This window comes from Phyllopteryx taeniolatus, chromosome 3 (genome assembly GCF_024500385.1).
Source record: "Phyllopteryx taeniolatus isolate TA_2022b chromosome 3, UOR_Ptae_1.2, whole genome shotgun sequence".
NCBI lineage: Eukaryota > Metazoa > Chordata > Actinopteri > Syngnathiformes > Syngnathidae > Phyllopteryx > Phyllopteryx taeniolatus.
The window spans coordinates 4,487,746-4,508,747 of record NC_084504.1 but is presented as its reverse complement, the minus strand read 5'-3'; the positions used below and the strand labels follow the sequence as shown (position 1 = coordinate 4,508,747).

The 21,002-nt window shown below is 39.6% G+C and overlaps 1 protein-coding gene across 3 annotated transcripts; it reads right to left on the bottom strand.

The window, feature by feature from the left end:
- Nucleotides 1-398: 398 nt before the first annotated feature.
- golga3 (golgin A3) lies at nucleotides 399-20,340 on the bottom strand. 3 transcript variants are annotated; one of them, XM_061766532.1, is made up of 24 exons: nucleotides 20,230-20,340; nucleotides 19,085-19,325; nucleotides 18,118-18,396; nucleotides 17,683-17,795; nucleotides 16,605-17,314; nucleotides 16,377-16,485; nucleotides 15,106-15,412; nucleotides 14,657-14,859; nucleotides 14,433-14,570; nucleotides 12,892-13,053; nucleotides 12,298-12,666; nucleotides 11,954-12,031; nucleotides 9,043-9,306; nucleotides 8,861-8,955; nucleotides 8,280-8,496; nucleotides 6,124-6,267; nucleotides 5,813-6,010; nucleotides 5,542-5,658; nucleotides 5,291-5,430; nucleotides 4,473-4,605; nucleotides 4,124-4,246; nucleotides 3,840-4,004; nucleotides 3,337-3,503; nucleotides 399-1,416 (listed from the first exon to the last, which is right to left on the bottom strand). In XM_061766532.1, the coding sequence occupies exons 2-24, from the start codon at nucleotides 19,203-19,205 to the stop codon at nucleotides 1,224-1,226; spliced, it is 4,545 nt and encodes a 1,514-aa protein (XP_061622516.1). In that variant the 5' UTR covers nucleotides 19,206-19,325; nucleotides 20,230-20,340; the 3' UTR covers nucleotides 399-1,223. The 3 variants fall into 3 exon arrangements, with proteins under 3 accessions (XP_061622516.1, XP_061622517.1, XP_061622518.1); XM_061766533.1 differs by having other exon boundaries at nucleotides 18,241-18,396; XM_061766534.1 differs by lacking the exon at nucleotides 18,118-18,396.
- Nucleotides 20,341-21,002: the final 662 nt, after the last annotated feature.

Below are 21,002 nucleotides of genomic sequence, written 5' to 3'. Positions count from 1 at the left end.
CTTACCAAACAGCCACAGGAACCAAAAACCTCCCTCATTGTCAGATGACACCACTCTACTGCAGAATTCGAACACTGCTGTATTAGGAATAATATACCATGTGTCTGGAAATATTGCTTTTCATAACATGGATTTCCCACCCATCTTTACACTATTAAACATTTATGATTAATTTACAATCATACAAAAAGAAAAAAATATATATTAAACTCTGGAAACAATTACCTTATCCCTGTAGTCATCCAACTCGTATGATACTGTGGTCACCTTTCATCATGTACAGAAATAAAAGACACCTGCTTCTGGTGGTAACCATTTTGTAACATGCTACTTTCTCTTTCAGTTACATTTTGATCAATAAACTTGCTATGTCAGTTAAATGTGGCCCACACACTTGCACGGATTTTCACACAAAATATATTTCATCTTGCAAAGACCTGCAAAACAAGTTAATTCAACCAGATTCCATTACAGTATGGTAAAGATTGCATAAGGCTTTTTCCACATACAAACTATGGCAGTCCATGCTTGACAAGACAGATACATACATAACTGAAACTCATGTTAATGTAGACTTTAAGAACTTCTGGACAAACGCACACAACAATAATGACTTACTGCTTTTTAAGAAAGGCAACAAAAAATATGAGCGAGCATGACCTTATGACAAGGTGAAATGATGTTCCACCACCAGCTGCTTACCTGTCAAGGAGTAACCCTGTTAGTTAAATCCTGAATGAATGACGTTAGCTGAGTACAGGCACAAAGAATAGGAAGAACAGTTCGTAGCCATTATGGCTTAATCATCAAGACATCTCTAAAAATATTGTCAGTCAATAATGAAAGCCACTGATTGCAAATTATAAGAAGTATAATTAAAACCTGAACAGCAGATGTTAAGCATGTGCCTGGACAAAAGCTGTATCTATTATTACAAATCAGAGTATCAGGGTTTGTCTTGGTGTGGTTGTTAATGTGTATAATTGTTTAACTCTTAATAAATACCTATCACATGGGGATAACAACGTTGAACAAAATGTCAAATAAAGAGCAACGAATAAAGCTATGGTATAATAAATATTACTCTGCAAAAGCACTCCTGTGATAATCGGAGAACAATATTAAATGTTGAGAGCCATTGTTTAAAAAGAAAAATGGAATGGCTAACAATGGATTTTGTGGATAAAACTCCACTGTCATCATAACCTGACAAAAGTTTGCTTTTATGACTGCTGCTGTTCCGCTTCATTATTTTTTTCTACCACGGTGTCGTTCAGCAGCCTCGATGCATTAGAGATGTTGTTTTGAAGTCCCAGTTGAGCCAGTCCGTCCTCTGTGTTTGGCCATGAGCTCATGGACTCATGCACTGTTACTGTGTGCTCCTCCATCTGCTTTTGGAGGCTGTCCATCTCCTCCCTGGAAGAAGAAAAAAAAAAAGAGGTAAAAACATCACAGCGTTTGCAGACTCGCATTGTAAATGGTGTTCTACATTAGATGAGTTTCCTCCGCAGGTAATTAAAACCAAAAAAAAGTAATACAGAAATGGTTCTCAAACTGGTGTCTGTGAAATAATTTGCAATAAATGGGTTATGTGTCATTTTTAAAAAAGTGCATATCTACACATATCTACACATGGCACAATAAAACCAATTATTCCTCCCACACCTTACTTTAGGGCCAATTAAAACCTCAGATATGATTTTGACTTATCACATAACTCTGATACGCCTGCATGCATCTCATGAAGAGTTGTACAAGTAAGGCAAGGTGACCTCGGCAAAATATTTGCAGTTGCCAGGGCTAAAACAAGGGCATGCAAAACCCACCTGGACCCTCCACATTCTGGTCACCACCTATTTCAGCTCCTTCCCTCTTGCCATTTACTTCTTAAACAGGGGACTTACAATTTCATTGCAACATGCTGCCAATTTTTCACATCTCTGTTGGAGTACTTCTGTTATTCGTACACATTGTTCGCTCAAGTCCATGAACAGGATCCTCCCGTAGGTCCCTGTGCTATTGAGGTGCTCCAAGATGAAATGCAGTCCCATGTTGACCGTCATCCACCCCCCTGATTGCTCGGTAGGCAAATTGTAGGGGGTCCAGCAGTGGTCCTCTAATGCTCTTGAGGTGGTTCAGCACGAGCCATTCAAAGGACTTCATGATCACAGATGTCAGGGGGACAGGCCTGTCCTCTAGTCATTAAGACCCAGGATTGCAGGTTTCTTGGGGATTGGGATGATCGAGTTGCATTTGAAGCAGGATGGGACTTCACACAGTTCCAAAGATTTGTTGAAAATCTGTGTGAAAAATGGAGCGAGCTGGTCCATGCAGACTTTAAGGCAGGAGCGAGACATAGTCTGGGCCCGCTGCTTTGTTGGTCTTTTGTTGTTTGAAGATTCTTTTCAGGTCCTGTTCGTGAATAATCAATGCAGAAGGTGGAGTCAGAGGTGTGATGGATGGTATTGGTGGTGTGGGGTGCGAAAGTGTCCTTTTCAAATATGCAGTAAAAGGTATACAGATCATCACCCAGTCCTTTATTGTTCGCACTTGGGGGGGATGATCGCTTGTAGTTGGTTAGCGATTGTAATCAGTCAGTCGCAGCAAACAGGTTTTCCAGCTTTTCTTTATAATTACTCTTAGTGATGTTACTTTCCATCGTCAGCTGGTTTCTGGCCTGCTTGTAAAGTGGTCTGTCCCCACGCCAATAGGTATCCTCTTGAGCCTGGTGCACTTGCCGAAGTTTGATAATAATGATAATAATAATAATAATAATATCACTTGATCCAGCCTTTTCTCACATTCCATACTATACAATTAGTATGTATGAGTATTGCTGATATCGGAAGGGACCGATATCGTTATTGGCCAAAACTCAAGGGTGCATTATCGGCATCGGATGGGAAGTCAAAAAGTTGAAAGTGAAAATGATTAGTGACTTATGCTGCATTGACAACGGACATGAGGCGCACGTTCGTCCGTGGCTTGCCATTGTATTTAGCCGTGTAGGCTGCAGCTCATAGGTAGCTGGGACGCCGCAAAACAGCACGCAAAAAGCATTCCTCTTAATACCCGAACAACGAAAGACAGCGAAGTTGGGACGCTCCAGTTCGGGCTAGCCACTAGCATGATAATGGAAAGCCCATGCGGTTCCCGCAATTCATTGGAATATGCAAATTAGAGTTATTGGAGTAATACAGATGTTCATCTCTGTAGTGCACATGGTATTTATGTTTAATTGGCCTAAGGATGAGGGGTCCTTGTAAAAATGTCTCCCCTGTAAGGGATCCATGGACCCAAAGAGTTTGAGAATCCCTGTATAACAGACCATCTTACTTGAGCTGCCGCAAACAGTTGTGCAAGTTGTTGAGGGGCTCCTTGTTGACCGAAGTTGATGGTTTTAGCAACTCATCAAGCAGTGAGGCAGGTACCGGGCAGTCAGGGATCTTTACCGGTGTCACTGGGTTGGACAGGGTCCCCTCACTCTTCAACTCCATCCGTTGCTGTTTGAAACATACCATAATTGCAGGGTTATAGTTAGCTTCCTTAAATAAATTAATAAGTGCACCCTGATGGCTAACAACCACTTTCCAATGTGAAATGTCTAAAAACCGAAACAATATTTTCCATTGTACATTATTGTGTTACAGTCGAACAAAAATATTACCTGCATTATGACTCATTTTTGTATCAGCATAGAACCAATCACTTAAAATAGTATGTAATGTAATATGATAAACTAATATTCATACTTCGACTGATTTAATCTTACGTTCCAATAATGACATTGAACACAATGAACCGTAATGACACCCAAGTCAAGCAAAAGGCTGCATCACCTTCCTTAGACGGTTCTGTTTGAGGTCCTGCTGGAGTTGCTGGTTTTGTAGCAGGACTGTCTTCATACTGTTCTTCAGCTCACCCACTTTAGCTTGTAGCATAAACTTGTCCTTCCTTGTAGAACTCAGCTCCTCCTGGACTGTCTCCAACTCTACCTTTATATTCTGTGACAGACAGACTTAAAATAAATCCACCCATTTGAAAAAGAGCAGGTGCAATTTGCCTGCCATTGGTTTTTTTTGGCGTTACTTAGTTGACATTTATCATTTAAATAAATACTTGCCTGCAAAGCTGTCTGCAGGGTGTCCAGCTCCCTGTGCTGGCCCTCCTCCATCATCTCCAACTGCTGCTTCTGAGTCTCAATCTCCCTCTGCCTTTTTTCCACCTCCCACTTTAGGTCCTCAACCTGTGAGTTGCCAGCATTAGAATTTGGATGAGACAATGTGTTGGTTTGAACACATTTCAACCAACATTTAACTTTTGAATTTCATTAGTAGCTGTAAAAATCTATGAAAAATATTTATTTTTCATTCGAACTACAGTAAACCTTGAAAAACTCATTTCCGTCATTAAGTCCATTAATAAGTCTCTCCTGCAACGGTATGTAAATAAAAACAACACCGCCTCCTTACTTCTTGGTTAGTGAGGGGCTTCTTTGACAGCTCTTCATCCAGTTGTTTCTGGAGGATCTGGAGGTGGGAATGGGCTTCAGCCAGCTCCTCTTGGAAACTAGAGATCTCCTTAGCATGCTTCTCATCCTGATATCTGTGGATATCGTCAATGAGAAATAGTGTTGCAAAAGGTTTCTAAAAACCTTCTGGAAAATTTCCATTACAAATGTATCCGTTTCCAATATAAATTAAGCAAAGTCACTTGTTTAGTTGGTCGAGTTTGACAGTTCAGTGGTAATTTAAAAAATGAAAAATTTTCCCCAAACCGTAATATGCACCGTACAAAATAATAATGAACATTGTTTTGTCATAAGACATACTTAAAAACTAATGTTGCATGTTGTTTTTAAATATTTAAGTTTTCTTTCGAAAAACTTGAAATTATACAAATGTCCATTTTTTACCATTAATATTTACATACAGTGCTCAACATGACGAGTACATCATATTTGGAAAAGTAAGTTTTTTATATATTTTGCAATGAAAACAAGAAATTAATTCATTCAATCATCTTGCGAATTATATTTCTTGAAATCTAAACTTTCACTTGCTACACTTTTAATGGCGTGTACTCATTTTTGCAACATTAAATTGTCGGAAAATTTTGCGTGCCAATATTGACAAATCTCATTATCAAATCAATGACGTAATTGGGGTATTTGGAAGTATCATAAACAAATGTGAGATATGTATCCACTGTTTCCTTGGCAGCAATATCTGTATTTACTGTATGTAATTTCCATAGACATCTGTATTCTGTAACAAACTATTGTACATACTGTAGTTTGTGGGCTTCATGTTGCAGCGCTTTGACCAAGTCTTCTTTGGCCTGCAGGTCTTTCTTGATCTCTGACAGTTCCAACATGGCAGCCTTGTAGTGCCTCCTATTGTGGGCTGCTTCAGCCTTTGCTGTTGCCACCTAGACAGACACATTGAGTAATTAATAACCAAAAATTCACCAAAGTGCAAAGAGAACTTCTAATTACAAAAGATCAAAATCTTCGATCCTGAGAGCACTGAGAATTTGTACCTGTTCTTTAAGATCTTTGACTTTGGTTTTCTCTTTTTCCAAGGCAAGCTGTAGAGTTTGAACCACCTGCTTCATTTGTTGGTCCTCCTCCTCTTTGCGCTTCAAAACAGCTTGTACCTGAATATGCGGGTGTATGAAAGAACTATTTAACTATTAGGAAGATGATCCTTTATGCTTGTTTAATCGCAAGAAACTATCTCAATGCAAATTTTATCCACAATGCACATAAAACACACCAATCTAATAACACCAGTTGCAATCTATTTTTCACCTGCAAGTTGAGCTGTACAAGATCAGCCTCTCGCTTTGCTAAAGCAGATTCCAAGATATTGGCATGGTCCCGCAGTGTACTGTGGGACTGTGTCAGTCCAGCCAATTTTCCTTTTTCATGTTCTAGCTCAAGTGCGAGCTTCTTGTTGGCGTCTTCTAGTTTTCGGATCCGCTTCTTGAAGCACCGTGACTCTTGAAGCTTTGAAAAAAAAAAGACAAAAGGCCATTAAAGAAGCCAAATATGGAAAAACCTAAAAAAGTATTAAGTGAATTTTCTCAAATTTAACACAGTCCACATATTTGATAGCACACCTCGTCTTCTAACTCCAAGACCTTCTCCTGGTACTCTTCTAACTCTGTGGATGTGAGGTTAATGACTTCCTCAAGTTCCTTCTCTAACATTGCCTTGCTTTTGGTTACAACCTGAAGCCCAGTCTGAAGAGATTCAATCTTCTCCTGAGTAACAGATAAACAGAGGGTTATTAAGGGTTTTATAATACCTGTATTAAACAATAACAGCAATTATTGAATGCTTTACCGAAGTATACCTGTATTCAACAATAATAGCAATTATTGATATTCTTTACTAAAGTAACTTAAATTGATTCCATACAATAAGAGATTAATATGTCATTACAACAGCATTTTTCATGTGTAAAACTAGTCATTTCAATGTATTTGGATCACCTTTTTATTTCATTTTATTTATTTTATGCACATGTTACAGCAGTGTGGCTTCGTAGTAAAAGAGTGGGGGTACTAGACTGGCCTGCCTGCAGTCCAGAGCTGTCTCCCATTGAAAATGTGTGGCGCATTATGAAGCGTAAACTATGACAACGGAGACCCCGGAATGTTGAACAGCTGAAGTTGTACATCAAGCAAGAATGGGAAAGAATTCCACCTACAAAGCTTCAACAATTAGTGTCCTTAGTTCCCAAACATTTATTGAATGTTGTTAAAAGAAAAAGTAACACAGTGGTAAACATGACCCTGTCCCAGCTTTTTTGGAACATGTTGCAGCCATAAAATTCTCAGTTAATGATTATTTGCTAAAAACAAAGTTTATCAGTTTGAGCATTAAATATATTGTCTTTGTAGTGTATTCAAATAAATATAAGTTGAACATGATTTGCAAATCATTGTATTCTGTTTTTATTTATGTTTAACACAACATCCCAACTTCATTGGAATTGGGGTTGTAACTCAGTACACATCAGAACACGTGAATGTGTTCACTGTGATGGGTTAAATGCAGAGAACAAATTTCGTGTGCATGTATGCATGTTCACGACAATAAAAAGTGATTCTTCTTCTTCTTCTACATAAGTAGAATTTTCACTCATCTGTATTTTGTTATTTATATTTCTGGCACATTTTAAACCTAAGTAAATTTTGTAAATAAAATGTTTACTTTTACTCTGATACATTTTCCTTAACCATCTTCATTACTATGACGAAGACGGAAAAAAAAAAAAAAAAATCCCAAGAAAATGTTCTGCGACATAATACCTGAACCACGGAACAAAGTGGAGGAATAGTCCTGCCTGTAATGATGTGTTATGGATACTGGTAGGGGTAGGTCATTAAAATTAAACACAGGTAATCAGTTAGCCTTTAGTGTAGCAGTGCCAGTCTGTCTCTTTTGCTGCTTCTGGCTAGAGACAAGCAGACCCCAGTGTCCCGTGATGGCTAACTTAGCTTGTTAGCCAATATCTTTAACTACGCCAATGAAGTAAAACAAAATATGTAAAAATAAAATTTCAATAGATAAAAACACACTGAAAATTCTAAGCACTCACTTTTCGGAATACTTTTATTTCCAATACTTAAGGTCATTCGAAAATTACTCAAATGTCAGATACTATCAGACTTAATATTACACAAGATGACTTTTACCAAAGTTATTTCTGTTAAGACACTTGTTCTTGTAATAAAGTACCACTTTCAGGTACTTTCTTCAAGAATGTCTGGCAGTGACAGATACCTTTGACTAATTTACTGCCTGTCATATTGGTGGTGCTTCTACTAGCGCTTGAAAGCTAGAGAAAATCAGTGAGAGGGAGCATAAATTGCTCCAACTGAGACCAGAGTAGAGAGTGCAAGAAAACACAGGTCATGGAACAGATAATATTCAGTTGAGTAATCATTTACAATATTTGGACAATATTGCCATGGGTTGATAAACCAACAGTCTGCCCAATACAAACTGCGAATCCTAAGCACCTAGTTTTACAACCTGTTGGCGATGGCAATAGGCATGTAGTGTTGTAGATCACTAATAGCAGCAATACCAACCCAATAGGCAGAGAATTATTTAACCAGTAGTTAACGGTGCTTAGGAGGAGGAAGGATAATTTGCTATCAATTGTACAAGCCTTATGGATGTCTTTCCTCACATTTACTTATTGTACAGCAGTAAAGTCAATATAAAATATTTCAAGGTGTGTAAAGATCTGGTAGGTTTATACCTGCAGGATGTGGGTGTTTCCACCAACCGACACCTGAGCTTTGAGTTTGACCAGCTCAGCCTCAGTTGTCTCCTTGTCAGTCAGGGCCTCTTGCAGCCTCCTACTCAGGATGCTCACAGCATTCTCGTATGCCTTGTGTTTGGCCTTCATCTCCTTCTGGGCGCTGGTCAAATCTGTCCCCAGCCGCTTCATACGCACTTTTTGCTCCGAGATGGCTCTGTTTCAAGCAAAGATTAAAATTCATTAATCAAGGGGAAAGCTGCAGTTTCCATAATTGACAGTATTGCAATGCCCTCAAATGTGGTCAAGGATGACACAGTCGCTGATGAACTTTAGTGGCTTTATTACCATGAGCGGTGACAGAATTCACATTCATACAAGCAACTTGACAACATGCTCAGTGTCTGTATGTAAAGGTCTTTGTGATGTCACAGCTACAATTCTTGTGCAGGCCAACAATACTTTACAAATAAAATATTTTTTTTAATAATAAAATATGAAGAGAGATACTTATCAGGGTCCAAACCAATTAAGCAGGATTTATTTAAGTACCACTTTGCTTTATGGAGAATATGACTCACTTTTTGGCTTCTGTTTCCATTTTCTCTACTTGTTTCCTAAGACTTTCATTTTCTTCTGTCACAGCCACAAGCTGACTCTGATCAAACTGCAAGGACTGTGAAGGAAAATAACAAGGCTATTAAAAAATCAGCACTAAAATTGCTGAATTTAACACAGGAGAAATTGCACTGTTTCCAATTACCTGGAGCTGTGTTTCAAGCTGGTCTCGTTCTCTCTGAATGTCCTGCAGATGACTTTCCATGTTATTAATCTGTTCTTGGACTCTGAGCACTTCTTTCTGTAGTCGGGACTGCTCTAATTCAGCCTTTTGCTTCTCCCCCTGAACATCCAGAAGCTCTTGTTTTAGGTCCTTCACCTCTGCCAGAAGACGCTTTTTAGTAGACTTGAGCTCACTGATCAACTGGTCTTTGGAATTTGCATCCCGACGGTAGGCTTCCACCATCACCTGTGAAGACGTAACATTGTTTGAGTTTGTCAGCCATACTTCCACTGGATACATCTGAATAGTTACATGAGTGTTGCCAAAATCTATCAGAGAAAAGAGCCTGGATAGACTGAAGCCTTAGAATTTCTGTCAACAAGCCACTCCTTCTTTATCACAGCTTTCATGACAAACTGAGCACCATCTATTATTTCTCAATTCAGTGAGGCAGATGTGACAGTCATCCAGCTCCACAATACATCCTCCCACGAAAACATCAGCATTAGCAACATGAGAGAATCTGACAATAATATTTTTAAAAGGAAATTCTCAATTGCTTTCTGCAACAGTTTCTATCAACTTTACTGTCACCCTCTATACTTGCAGGGAAATTAAGTGCCTGGTCCAATTTGGCCCACTATTTACAATTTTGTGAGCCGGGTCTTGCAATAGAAACTATAGAGGAAGTTACGCTCTATGGGCCATATTCTCCAGTGTGTGCATTCTCCCATGCACCAAAATGTTGGCGTTTACTGTGAATCCTGGTGCTACACACACTCTCCCGTGGATGTAAACACTTTTCCTATTCTGCACTCCAGAGGCTATAAGTGCTGTGCCCCATAAAGATGAAAATTATATTGGAAGTTTAGATTTAGTTAACTGCTTGTCGATGGCTTACTCGTGCTGACAGTATGGTAAACACCTGGCCCATAATGCTCACCCCCTGTCCAAAGGCCAAATGTGTCCAGACCAATTTACGCCAACGGCCGAACGTTGCCATATTATATAATATTAAATGGTGAAAAATATCAGTTCCAGTTTAAATATTTTTCACTGCTGCGATATTTTTATTTTTAAATCAATGTTGTTGTCAATGTTATCTTCAAGCGTGCTGCTGGCAGATTGGTGTTTTTTTTTTTTTGAAAGCGCAGGGCTCAAGATTACTACAGCCATCGTTATGGCACAATGATGAGTTAAATATTGAATCGTTTGTTTTTATTTGAGTCTATGTCGGTCGTCAAATTCGTTCAAGTGGCTCGCCCGCATTCTGTGGTGCAAGGAAACTTGCAGGGCACCGCTGAACTGTAGACCCGAAGGCACACCCCCTTTTCTATTGATGGACCTCCAAACGTGTTCAGTCTAGAGGTGCAACAATTAATCAATTAATCAACAACTATTTTGATGAGCACGTAATTGTTTCAAGACCTTGTTCAGCTTCAAATTGTCCAAATTATTGGAATTTCAGGCACTGAACTGTAAATATTCTCAGATTTCTATAGTCTTCCATGAAAGTAGACTGATTATCTTTGTGTTCAGTCAAAAGTAGACATTTGCATCCATCCATTTTGCGTACCGCTTTATCCTCACAATGGTCGCGGGCGTGCTGGAGCCTACCCCAGCCATCTTTGGGCGAGAGGCGGGGTACACCCTGAACTGTTCGCCAGCCAATCGCTGGGCACATATAAACAAACAACCATTCGTGCGCACATTCACACCTAAGGGCAATTTAGAGTCCTCAATCAACCTGCCATGCATGTTTTAGGGATGTGGGAGGAAACCGGAGTGCCTGGAGAAAACCCACGCAGGCACGGGGAGAACATGCAAACTCCACATAGGCGGAGCCGGGATTTGAACCCCAGTCCTCAGAACTGTGAGGCAGATGTGCTAACCAGTCGGCTACCATACCGCCAATTTTCTAACGTTACAAAACAAACCAGGAACTCAATCATAATCACTTTGTGTGTTTTCTGTCCTGTAAATTTTAAATAATGTCCTGTTTTTGAATAAAGGGAGGGAAATTGTTTTTTAATCCAGATTCATCGATTAATTTAAAAAAATAATCAACAAATTCAGTGATTATTAAAATAATCGTTAGTTGCAGCCTTAATTGAGTCCATCCATCCGCCCATCCATTTTCTGAGCCGCTTCTCCTCACTAGGGTCACGAGCGTGCTGGAGCCTATCCCAGCTATCATCGGGCAGGAGGCGGGGTACACCCTGAACTGGTTGCCAGCCAATCGCAGGGCACATACAAACAAACAACCATCCGCACTCACATTCACACCTACGGGCAATTTAGAGTCATAACACAGTATTTTGACTAAATTATTTTTATTTATTTCATACTGAAATAAAGAAACATCCTCTCCTTCAAAGTGTAATGTGTTAGACGGTGCGTACGTCTCACTGGCGATGACACATTCACTACGGAAGGTATTTTCATATTTAGAGAAATGGGTTTCTTTAAATTTAAATGAACTTCAAAGTTTAATTAAAGTTTATTTTACTTTAAACTGTATTTTCCAAATGGATTTCTACGACATTCAGAAGTCTCAGGAAAATGCCATGCTCCATGATTTACAGCCAGCCTAAGACTTCAATGAGTCAAGCCTTTTAGGTGGTTGCGCACAAATTTGTATGTCAGAAGTTTGGACGAGAGAATGCATGTTGGTGAAAGGTGCACAAGCCAGGCCCGTAAAAATAAATAAATAAATAAATAAAATACTTCTGCATGAATGGGAGAATATGGCCCTATGATTTTATTAGTTAATGAGTTTGAGAGTTGCCAAGAGTTTCTTCCAACATATATTTTTACCACAGTTGATAAAATTATAACACATTCATGTAGCATTTGGCGTTATGCACTGATAAGGGTAATGCAGATTTGGTACCTTTTGTTGTTGGAACTGTTCCTTTAATTTTTGAGCTTGTTTTTTCAAGGAACCATTTTCTTGCTGTAGCTTTTCAATCTATAACAAAGCAAATATCCATCATACATTACATCAAATATGAAACTGAATCAAATATCTAAAACAACTCTGCATAACATTGTTTAACCCAAACATTATTACAGATAAAAAAGAAATAAATTAACCCTCCTCTTGATAAAATTAAATTGCAAAGTTAAAAATGATATGGCACAGTTTATTGTAGGGCTAACTGAATTACATTTTGTCTATTTTTATGCAACTTCAGTGATACTTCAAAGGACAGCTAACTTTCATGTGTTTCGCACCTGATTAGTTTTAACCTGAACTTCCTGTTTGAGCTGATCTAACACATCCGAGGCCATCAAAACATCTTCTCCAAGCCGTCCCGCATTTTCATCAAGTTGGCTCTTGTCGGCTCGGGCTGTCTGCAATGCTACCTCAAGAACAATCTTCTCATGCTGAAGGTACTGGATGCTGTCATCTTTGCTATTGTTCTCTGCCTGCAGCTCAGCTAGCTGGGCTTCCAGCTCTTGGTATTGCGCCTCGAGCTGGTTGATTGACTGCTCTTTAGTATGAAGGTTCTCCTGAGTGGTGGTCAACTGACGCATCAGCTCCAGATGTTCTTTCTGGAGAGATTGCAGCTGCATGTCCTTCTGAGAAAGGTTCAACTTCATCTAATTTCAAGAAACAGAACAAAACCAAAAAAAAAAACATGACAACATAGAGGCACAATGGTTAGCAGTTAGCACTGGTCCTTAACAACTGAAAACACACACTGAAACAACTGGAAGAACAGCTAAATAAGCATAGCACATGTACAATTTAGCTACCCGCAAAAGAAATGACAAATTTTATTGAAAAAGATTAAAATGACAAAAAGAAGAGAAAGAAATCACTACCTGCTCTAGCTCCATTTCCAAGTTACTTGCTGTGTTGGCCAGTTTTATTAAGCGTTCCCGGTCTTCCTCAAACTCTTCTAGTTTGTGTTGCAGGTCATCTTCCACCATAGTTTTAGCATCCTGGATCTGCTTGTAAGCAGCTTCTTGAGTCATCATGTCTGCCTACAACGGAGGTAGCAGAAGGTCCATATCATAATAAATAATATATTTAATCAAAGCGAGATCTGAAAGCAAACCATATGTTAAATCGTGCACAGCATGACATTTTTGTCATAAATTTACTCTTGATACACAAAGTCCACACACCCCGTTCAAATGCCAGGTTTTTGAACGATGAATTGATTGACAGATTTCTTTATCATTCTTTCATTTATACACAGCAGCGCACAATAATAAAAAAAAAATTGTTACATCAACTGTGCTCAAACCACTGCATAAATGAAGTGAGTAACAATAAATGAGACCGCAATGAGGGATAAGTGTTGCAAATGTAAACAATAATAAATAAAAGTATATTCAGTGCAGGAGAAAAACAAACAGCTGCAATGTCCAAAATATTAGGGCTGCAGTTTAAGATTATTTTAGAAATCGATTAATCTATCAATTTTTTTTCACGATTAATCGGATAAAAACGTTTTCATTTGCGGCTCTATTCAAGGTGCCTTTATTGTGAATTCTTCAATATGCATAACACAGAGGGTTGAAATTACGGTACTCAAGGACCTGCGGTGCTACAAAAGACAACACAAATGATATCAATATAAAAAGCTAAATAAAACTATGGCATACGGTGTAAAACGTATTAATTGACGTATACAGTATCAAACGTAATTGAATGAACAGGACAAAAATTTATTATGATTCAGTTACTGGTTTGGTCTGGAGCTTGTCAGAAAATTGGTAAAAATTTTGATTAAACAAAGTGATAGTCTGCTTTAGCGGAGGACCACAGAAATCTGAGAATATAGTCTGCTTTAGCGGAGGACCACAGAAATCTGAGAATATTTACTGCTAGGCGGCTGAAATTCTGAAGATTTTGACAATGTCTTTACAAGATTTTTCGATTTGCAAAATAGTTGTCGATTAATTTAATTATCAATTAATCAATTGTTGCACCTCCACAAAATATGTATATAAATTAAAGAGTAAAACTATTGCAGCCATATCGAAAACATTCCACGAGTCCTTTAAACTTTAAGTTAAACTTTAAACTGGTGGTAGTTGTTTGATGACTCCCATCTAACACGAGTTTCAATGTGATTGGTTAATCCTGAGCCCAGTCGTTTCCCCTGTTATGAGGGTGTGCACAGTTGTGCAACCACTTTATCACATTTATTTTTTTACTTCCTGTCCAAAATATATATTTTTTCTATTTGTACAGGTTAAAAGTTGCATTAATGGTGGAAAAAGCTGCAATATGATTTATCGTGGTCTCATTTATTTTAAAACGTTGAAGCGTGCCCATTCCATAGACAGGGGGTAGACTTCTCATATAAAATCATCTCCCCAGGTATGCTCTGTTCTGTTGGTCAACAATGTACCTCAATGCTCTGCAGCTGAACAGCAATACGCTCTTTTTCTTTGATAGAGCGGTGTTGCGTTTCAGTCAGTTGATGAGACAAGGTCACGTTCTCGAGCTTGAGATGTTCGAGAACACCAGTCTGGGTCATTTTTCCAGCCTAGGAAGGAAGAAATATCTTATTTGTACCAGAGCTGTTGTTTGATGTACTGTACATCTTGAATTCAAAGAGCATGTCCATTTTACCTGCATGTTAGCCATTTCACTTTGCAGTCTCACTCGGGCTTCCTGAGCCAGGCCTAGCTGCTGCTGGTACCACTGCCTGACTTGCTGGAGTGAGTCAATCTCTGCCTGGGAGGTTTTCAGCCGACTCTGGAGAGTGCTGCGCTCCAGCTGCACTTGTTGTAGCTGGTTCTGAAGACCACCCATTTGCAGTCGCATTTCTTGGACTGCAAAATGGGTAAATGGTATTGTTAGCTACACAAAATATAAATACATTATATTGCCAAAAGTATTTGCTCACCTGCCTTGACTCAGATATGAATTTAAGTGACATCCCATTATTAATCATAACTCTTAATATGTGAGTCAAGCCAGGTGAGGGAATACTTTCGACAATATAGTGTATGCATCAATATGAGCGATATTAAGAATAAAAACAATCATGATGGCTTTTAAGAAGACTGAAGTCTCACCTATATTGTCCCTTGAAGTGAGAGTCTTGTGCATTTCCTCCACCTTCCCCATCAGCCTGTTGTATTGGTCTTCAGCCACCTTCAGGTCATTGGACAGTGAAGCAAGACTGGAATTTTTGCTCTCCAAATTGCCCTGGAGCTCCATCATTGCCTTCTCTAGTTGGCTACAACTCTGCTGCAGTGTCCTGACTTCTGTCGTGAGAACACTCTGCTTTTCCTGGCTAAACTGAACCTCTGTCTTCTGAGCCTGCATCTGAGCATTCACGGTGGCAACCTGGGCCTGGAGCTCAGTCTTCTCCTTTAGAGCCTGGTGGGCATGAGAGGATTGTAGGAATTTACATTGAAAGATACAGTATTTCCAAATTAATGTCTGTCTATAGCAAACGGAGGTAATAAATGCTGAGAAAAAGCGTGCAGCTTTGATGCACAAGTTTGAATATACTTTTACACTAGAGGAAAAACTATTTGGCTACATGACCTACAGGAATTAAAATTCAAGAAAATAGAGGTCGTCCCTCTGTTTACACCTATGAGACCTTCTGCACTTTTTGGTAAGATTGGAATGTGTCTGTGGCAATTCTTGCTCATTCAATGTTGGACCCAGGAGAGGTCTGTGCAAGTTTTCCACACAAGTCATCCAACCATGTCTTTATGGACCATACTTTATGAATCGTGCAAAAGTCACGCTCGTGCAGAAGAAGGCTTTCCCCAATCTGTTGCCAAGAAGTTGAAAACATGCAATTGTTCAAAATATCTTGGGAAGATAAAGAATAAAGATTCAAGAAGAAAAAATGGGTCTAGTCAGACTCCTGAGTGGAGCGTGTCTGGATAGCTTTGTCGACATAACGCATATACAAATTGCAAGTAACACGTCAAAAACCATCAACGAAATTCAAACCATTTCATTTTTGTGTTCGTTCATGATTTACTTACCTAGAAAATTTGTGGTAGGTGTATATTAGCAATTCAAGCTATGCCATACACATTTGTACAACTGTACTGTACTGTCTATGCACGCGGCTTTCTCATCAAACCGAGGAAACCAAAATATTACACACCACTCTGATTATGATGCAGTACATTTCTAGACCACTGCAGACTATATTCACAATAGTAAACACTGTTAAATTAATATACCTTTGATGGTGTCACTCAAAATTGAGCATTTTTCCCTTTGTTAAGGCAGAATATTTGATACAGCTCTTATATTGGATATCATTATTTTGCAATAATTTCTGTCTGGTCAGCGTATGTGTATGCTTCATACTAACCTGGTTGGCCTCAGATGACAAAGATTCCAGTTGGCCTTCTAGTCTGATTTTTTCTTTCAGCACCTGCAGCATTTCATCATGGCCCATTACAGAGCTCTCCAAAGAGACACTGAACAACATAAACAACATCTGTGTTACAATGATTATTTGATAAATGAAAAGTAAACACACATTTTGTGACTTTTATTTTAAAAAATGTACTTCATCACTGCCTGACATCAAAAATACCTGCTGGAGAAGCTGTCTCTGCGGCTCCGTGGTTCTACGGAGCCTTCTTGCTCCAACTCCAGAAGGTGCTGCTCATCACTGGCCGCCTGCAACACTTCATGCAGGGAGGGGAATTGCCCCATGGCCTCTGGAGCAATTTCCCGTCCCTCAACCGTGTAGGTCCCCTGCTGCCTGTCCATGGCAGCAGACAGTATGGTGTTGGTTCCCCTGGTAGACACACTGCTGTAGGATGAGCTGTCACTGTCATTGCCATCAGGCCTTGCTCCTGATTCACTGCCATCAATCTCAGGGACACTTTCCTCGACCTGGACCGAAGCACTAGCTTCCCCTTCTCCCTCACAGGTGCCTGAATGTGACATCAAGCTGATCTCGGACACAGTGGATACTGAGCTGATAGTTGACTGGATGGAGCCCATGGTGTTGTCTGCAGTCTTTATTCCACCTCCTCCCTTGGCTCCACCATCATTCTCTGCAGTTCTGTAGTCTGCCAAGGAGTGGATTTTGCTTGTTCGGGAGGATCTGGATTTTTTCTCCTTGGTGGGAGGAATTCCTAAACTCCCCAGTTTAGGACCGCGGGGTACACTGGTCCTCAGGAAGGAATACTCCTTGGTCATGGAGACTGTATTGGCCCTGGGAAGAGCCTCAGGATGCAGCATTAACTCGGGGTCCAGGGTACTGAATGGTCTGTTTTTTGTAGTGCTGCGGTGAGACTAAAACACAAACATTTGGCCCTTATTCTAGCAATATCGCAACTTCGAATTTGCTATGCCTGTTGTACACTGTATGTTATCAGCTAAACAAGTGAAGAGCAAAACCTACAAAAAAAAAAGTCTCATTTAAACTTTTAATCTATGTAATATCACACATTCAATTTGCCATAATCCAATTATCTGTAATTACTATTTCGGTTGCATATGTCGAGCATGTATTCGAAAAACGAAGACAGTTGCATGAAAGATGTAAAAATGACAGTGATGGTCGTGACAATGTGACATCTAAGATACATTATTTATTATTTATTGACGTCAATGGTGATGTACATACGTACATACAGTATGTACAGTGACTATTCACTCACCCTCTCTTTATGCCTTTGCACTCTGTACTGTTTCAGTTGCTCTTCCAGGCGCCTGCGAGCCTCCAGACGAATCTTCTCCTCATTTTCCATCTCCAACGAAGGCTTCTGGTTAGCTAAAGAGCAAGGGCATTCATCCAAAAGGAAACAATAACAGCAGTCTTAATTAAGAGTCATTCAGTGCCAATGTGGCAGCTAGCATTCATACTGTTTTATAGCTCGACATCCATGTGGTGAAAAAGTCAAATAAATAATCCAGAAAAATATGCCATCACAACCCTATTGAGGTTGCACAAAAGTAATTTCCCTAACTCCATCTACCCAGAGGAGAAACACAAGAGGTAAAGAATGTGAGTTTAGTTTTGAATAACTTTACAAAGTAAGTTTTAAAAAAGATGCGGCACAAAGGAGGCATTCACTCAACAAATGTATGCTTACACAAATCTGTCTCCTGCATAGGCATACTGAGTTTGAGCGACTGCAATGCATCACCCATGTGACCCGATGCCTCAGCAGCAGCCTGAACAGGTTCAATCATCATGGGTGGATAAGAGGTCACACCTGGGGAGGCCTCTTGAGTTTGGGAGTTGACTGGGGAGCTGATGCTTTGTGGAAGGGTTGCTGGAGACAGGGACCCATTAAGATGGGAGCTCCCAGCAGCAGCAATGCCCTCTGACATTTCGTCTCCATTTGGCATCACATCCGAGGTGACGGGACCTGAAATGAATGAGTCCCAAGGAATGTAACAGTGAGTCATAGTTTGTATTGCACACTAGAATGCAAAGTGAATGTGATTCTGTTGGCAAACTGGCTGAGCAACTATGACAACACTCAGCAGCACAGGCCAATTCATCCACTCATCAGAAAGTCTTAAGGCTATGCTGCACTGCTAATTGTATTCTCATCTAGTTCCACCATGCTACTAAACATCATCATGTGTATTTGGAAACTAGTGTTAGATCACGACGACAGGTCATTGTAATCTGCGCCAATTGTAAAAAATGTTTGCCTATGTACAGAAGGCAAATCCTAGTCAGTGACTACTCATTAAGAACTGATGGTGTAGGGGACCACATGACTCTCTGCATCATTTGCACAATTGTTGTATCACTAGTATCACTACTGGACACCTTACATTGCTTATGACTTTCTGTACTCATGTCCAAAATGTTTATTTTGTTATAGTGGCTTGTTTGTTGTAGTACGACAGTAGCTCCAAAAATATGTTAGTCCTAAACACACGAGTTGTTTTTTCCAGTTTCAAGGAGGGCATGTTTCTCTCCCTTTGAGTATTGTGCTCAAACAATAGCAGACATTTTGGTTCAGTAGTGAGCGCATGGTGTGATATAAAGACAAAAGACAAGGCAGACGAGTCCTACTCCTCCAAGAAACCATCAGCACTCACCATTGTGAATCCCCTTGGTTGTGTTTGGATTGGCATCAAGGACCTGTTCCTTCAAATGTCGCTCACGTTCAACCTCTTGGGATTTCAGAGCGCTGTGCTCGTGATCAGCATTGATCTCCATTTGAACGGTGTATTAAATTCTAATGTCCATAGCTTATAGATAATCCTTCTGGGTCCTCATTGGGAAGCAACGCAATACTTGGAAGCAGGTGCTTTCCAATATCCAGGAAGTAATACAGTACTGAAAAGATAAATAACTAAATGTAACAAATGTAAGGATAACATTTTGGGAAAAGCTCCACGTGACAGACCAAGCAATTACTCTTTACGAGTGGCAATAATACTACAATACAATAAGAGAGTCAAGGGCTAATAAATTGATCCATTAAGTAGATTGTTTTGTCAATTTTTAACTTCCCTAATGGCAACACTTTTTTTACTTTTACGTAGAACAAAAACAACAAATGCTTTAAAATAAGTGCAAGTATAAATCATTATTTATTCTTAGTCATTTATCACCCAATGGCAAACTAGAAATTTATGAAACGGCATGTTCAATAACAACTAACACACATCCAACTGTCAATTGGAGTTGACGTAATTATAAAATACATAAACAAGATGGTCGCATTATCGATGTAATACAAATGACATCTTTGAAGACCTTTTAAAGTTGTCATTGTACCGCTAGAATAGTACAATCGAAACCATCCGAAGTGCACTATCACTAATTAGCAAAGATTATTGTTTTGTTTTGTTTTTTTCCCTACCCCACACAGTAGAGCTCAGTTATCGACAGAAAACAAACAGATATCTCACATGCATGCGCACTGCATGTAGTCTCCTGGAATTGCAATTAACAAATATGCAGTGATTGAGTAATTGACATATTATAATATAGAGTCGATTTAGCTGGTGGTGCTAGCCACAAAGCTAGTTCTATGTTTACGGCGGAGACCTGTCAAGCTAACGTCAAAGTTGCTAACTCGGTCGCTGGACTAGTCAGAGCCCGTGTTTGTTAGATTTTTAAATCATCACATAAATTTTGAATTTACGGTGTTTCGTCAAGCACGATTGAAACGTCCGTGGGCTTATCATAAAATGACAAATTCAATATGTGCATTAAAATCGTAATGAAGGCTCACCAAACCAGCTTCGCCTTTTACTACGTGGCTGTTTGCGTTCCGTCCCTTAATATGTCCGACTTGAAACAGTGAACGCAAACGCATGTACCGAACAAATAAGCGACTGTTACGGTCTATAATATAATTACAAATAAATACATTACAAGCGGCCGAAATGAGTTTCCTGCGCAGGGTGTCCGGGCTCTCCCTTAGAGATAGGGTGAGAAGCTCGGTTATCCGGGAGGGGCTCAGAGTAGAGCCGCTGCTCCTCCGCATTGAGAGGAGCCAGGTGAGGTGGTTCGGGCATCTCTTTAGGACGCCTCCCCGGTGAGGTGTTCCGGGCAATCCCGCCCGCAACAAAACGAAACAAAACAAAACAAAAAAAGTTATTTGTAAGGACGTGAATCACAAAGCCTTACACCTGATGTCTAAACAGGCATGTGCATATACATTTTTGGGGCCAGGTGCTCAAGCCCAAAAAAGGGCACCCAGAATTATTCATACAATTAAGAAAAACAGTAATATGGACATTTAGTTATGCATTTATTTGTGTTAACAGAATCAACACAGTAAATAATACAACTACAGTATTGACAAAGGATATGAGGGGATGCTACAGTGGATGCAAAGTCAACATGCCCCTGTTCAAATGAATTTTTGGAGATACTGACGGGGCAAAGCGGGAGCATATGTAACATTTCTCCAAGGATTCAAATAAGTACCCATACGTTTTCGAAACACTTTGGGAAAAATCAATGACAGTTTTTTTTTTTTAATATTGATGAATGAAGAAA

Bases quoted from the DNA above. Each gene is read 5' to 3' on its own strand.
- golga3 (XM_061766532.1), bottom strand. From the start codon at position 19,205: ATGGAGATCAATGCTGATCACGAGCACAGCGCTCTGAAATCCCAAGAG. The intron at 15,413-16,376 runs GTTAGTATGAAG...CATGCCCACCAG, and splicing joins TGTCATCTGAGGCCAACCAG to GCTCTAAAGGAGAAGACTGA. The intron at 6,268-8,279 runs GTATAAACCTAC...TCTGTTACTCAG, and splicing joins GAAACACCCACATCCTGCAG to GAGAAGATTGAATCTCTTCA.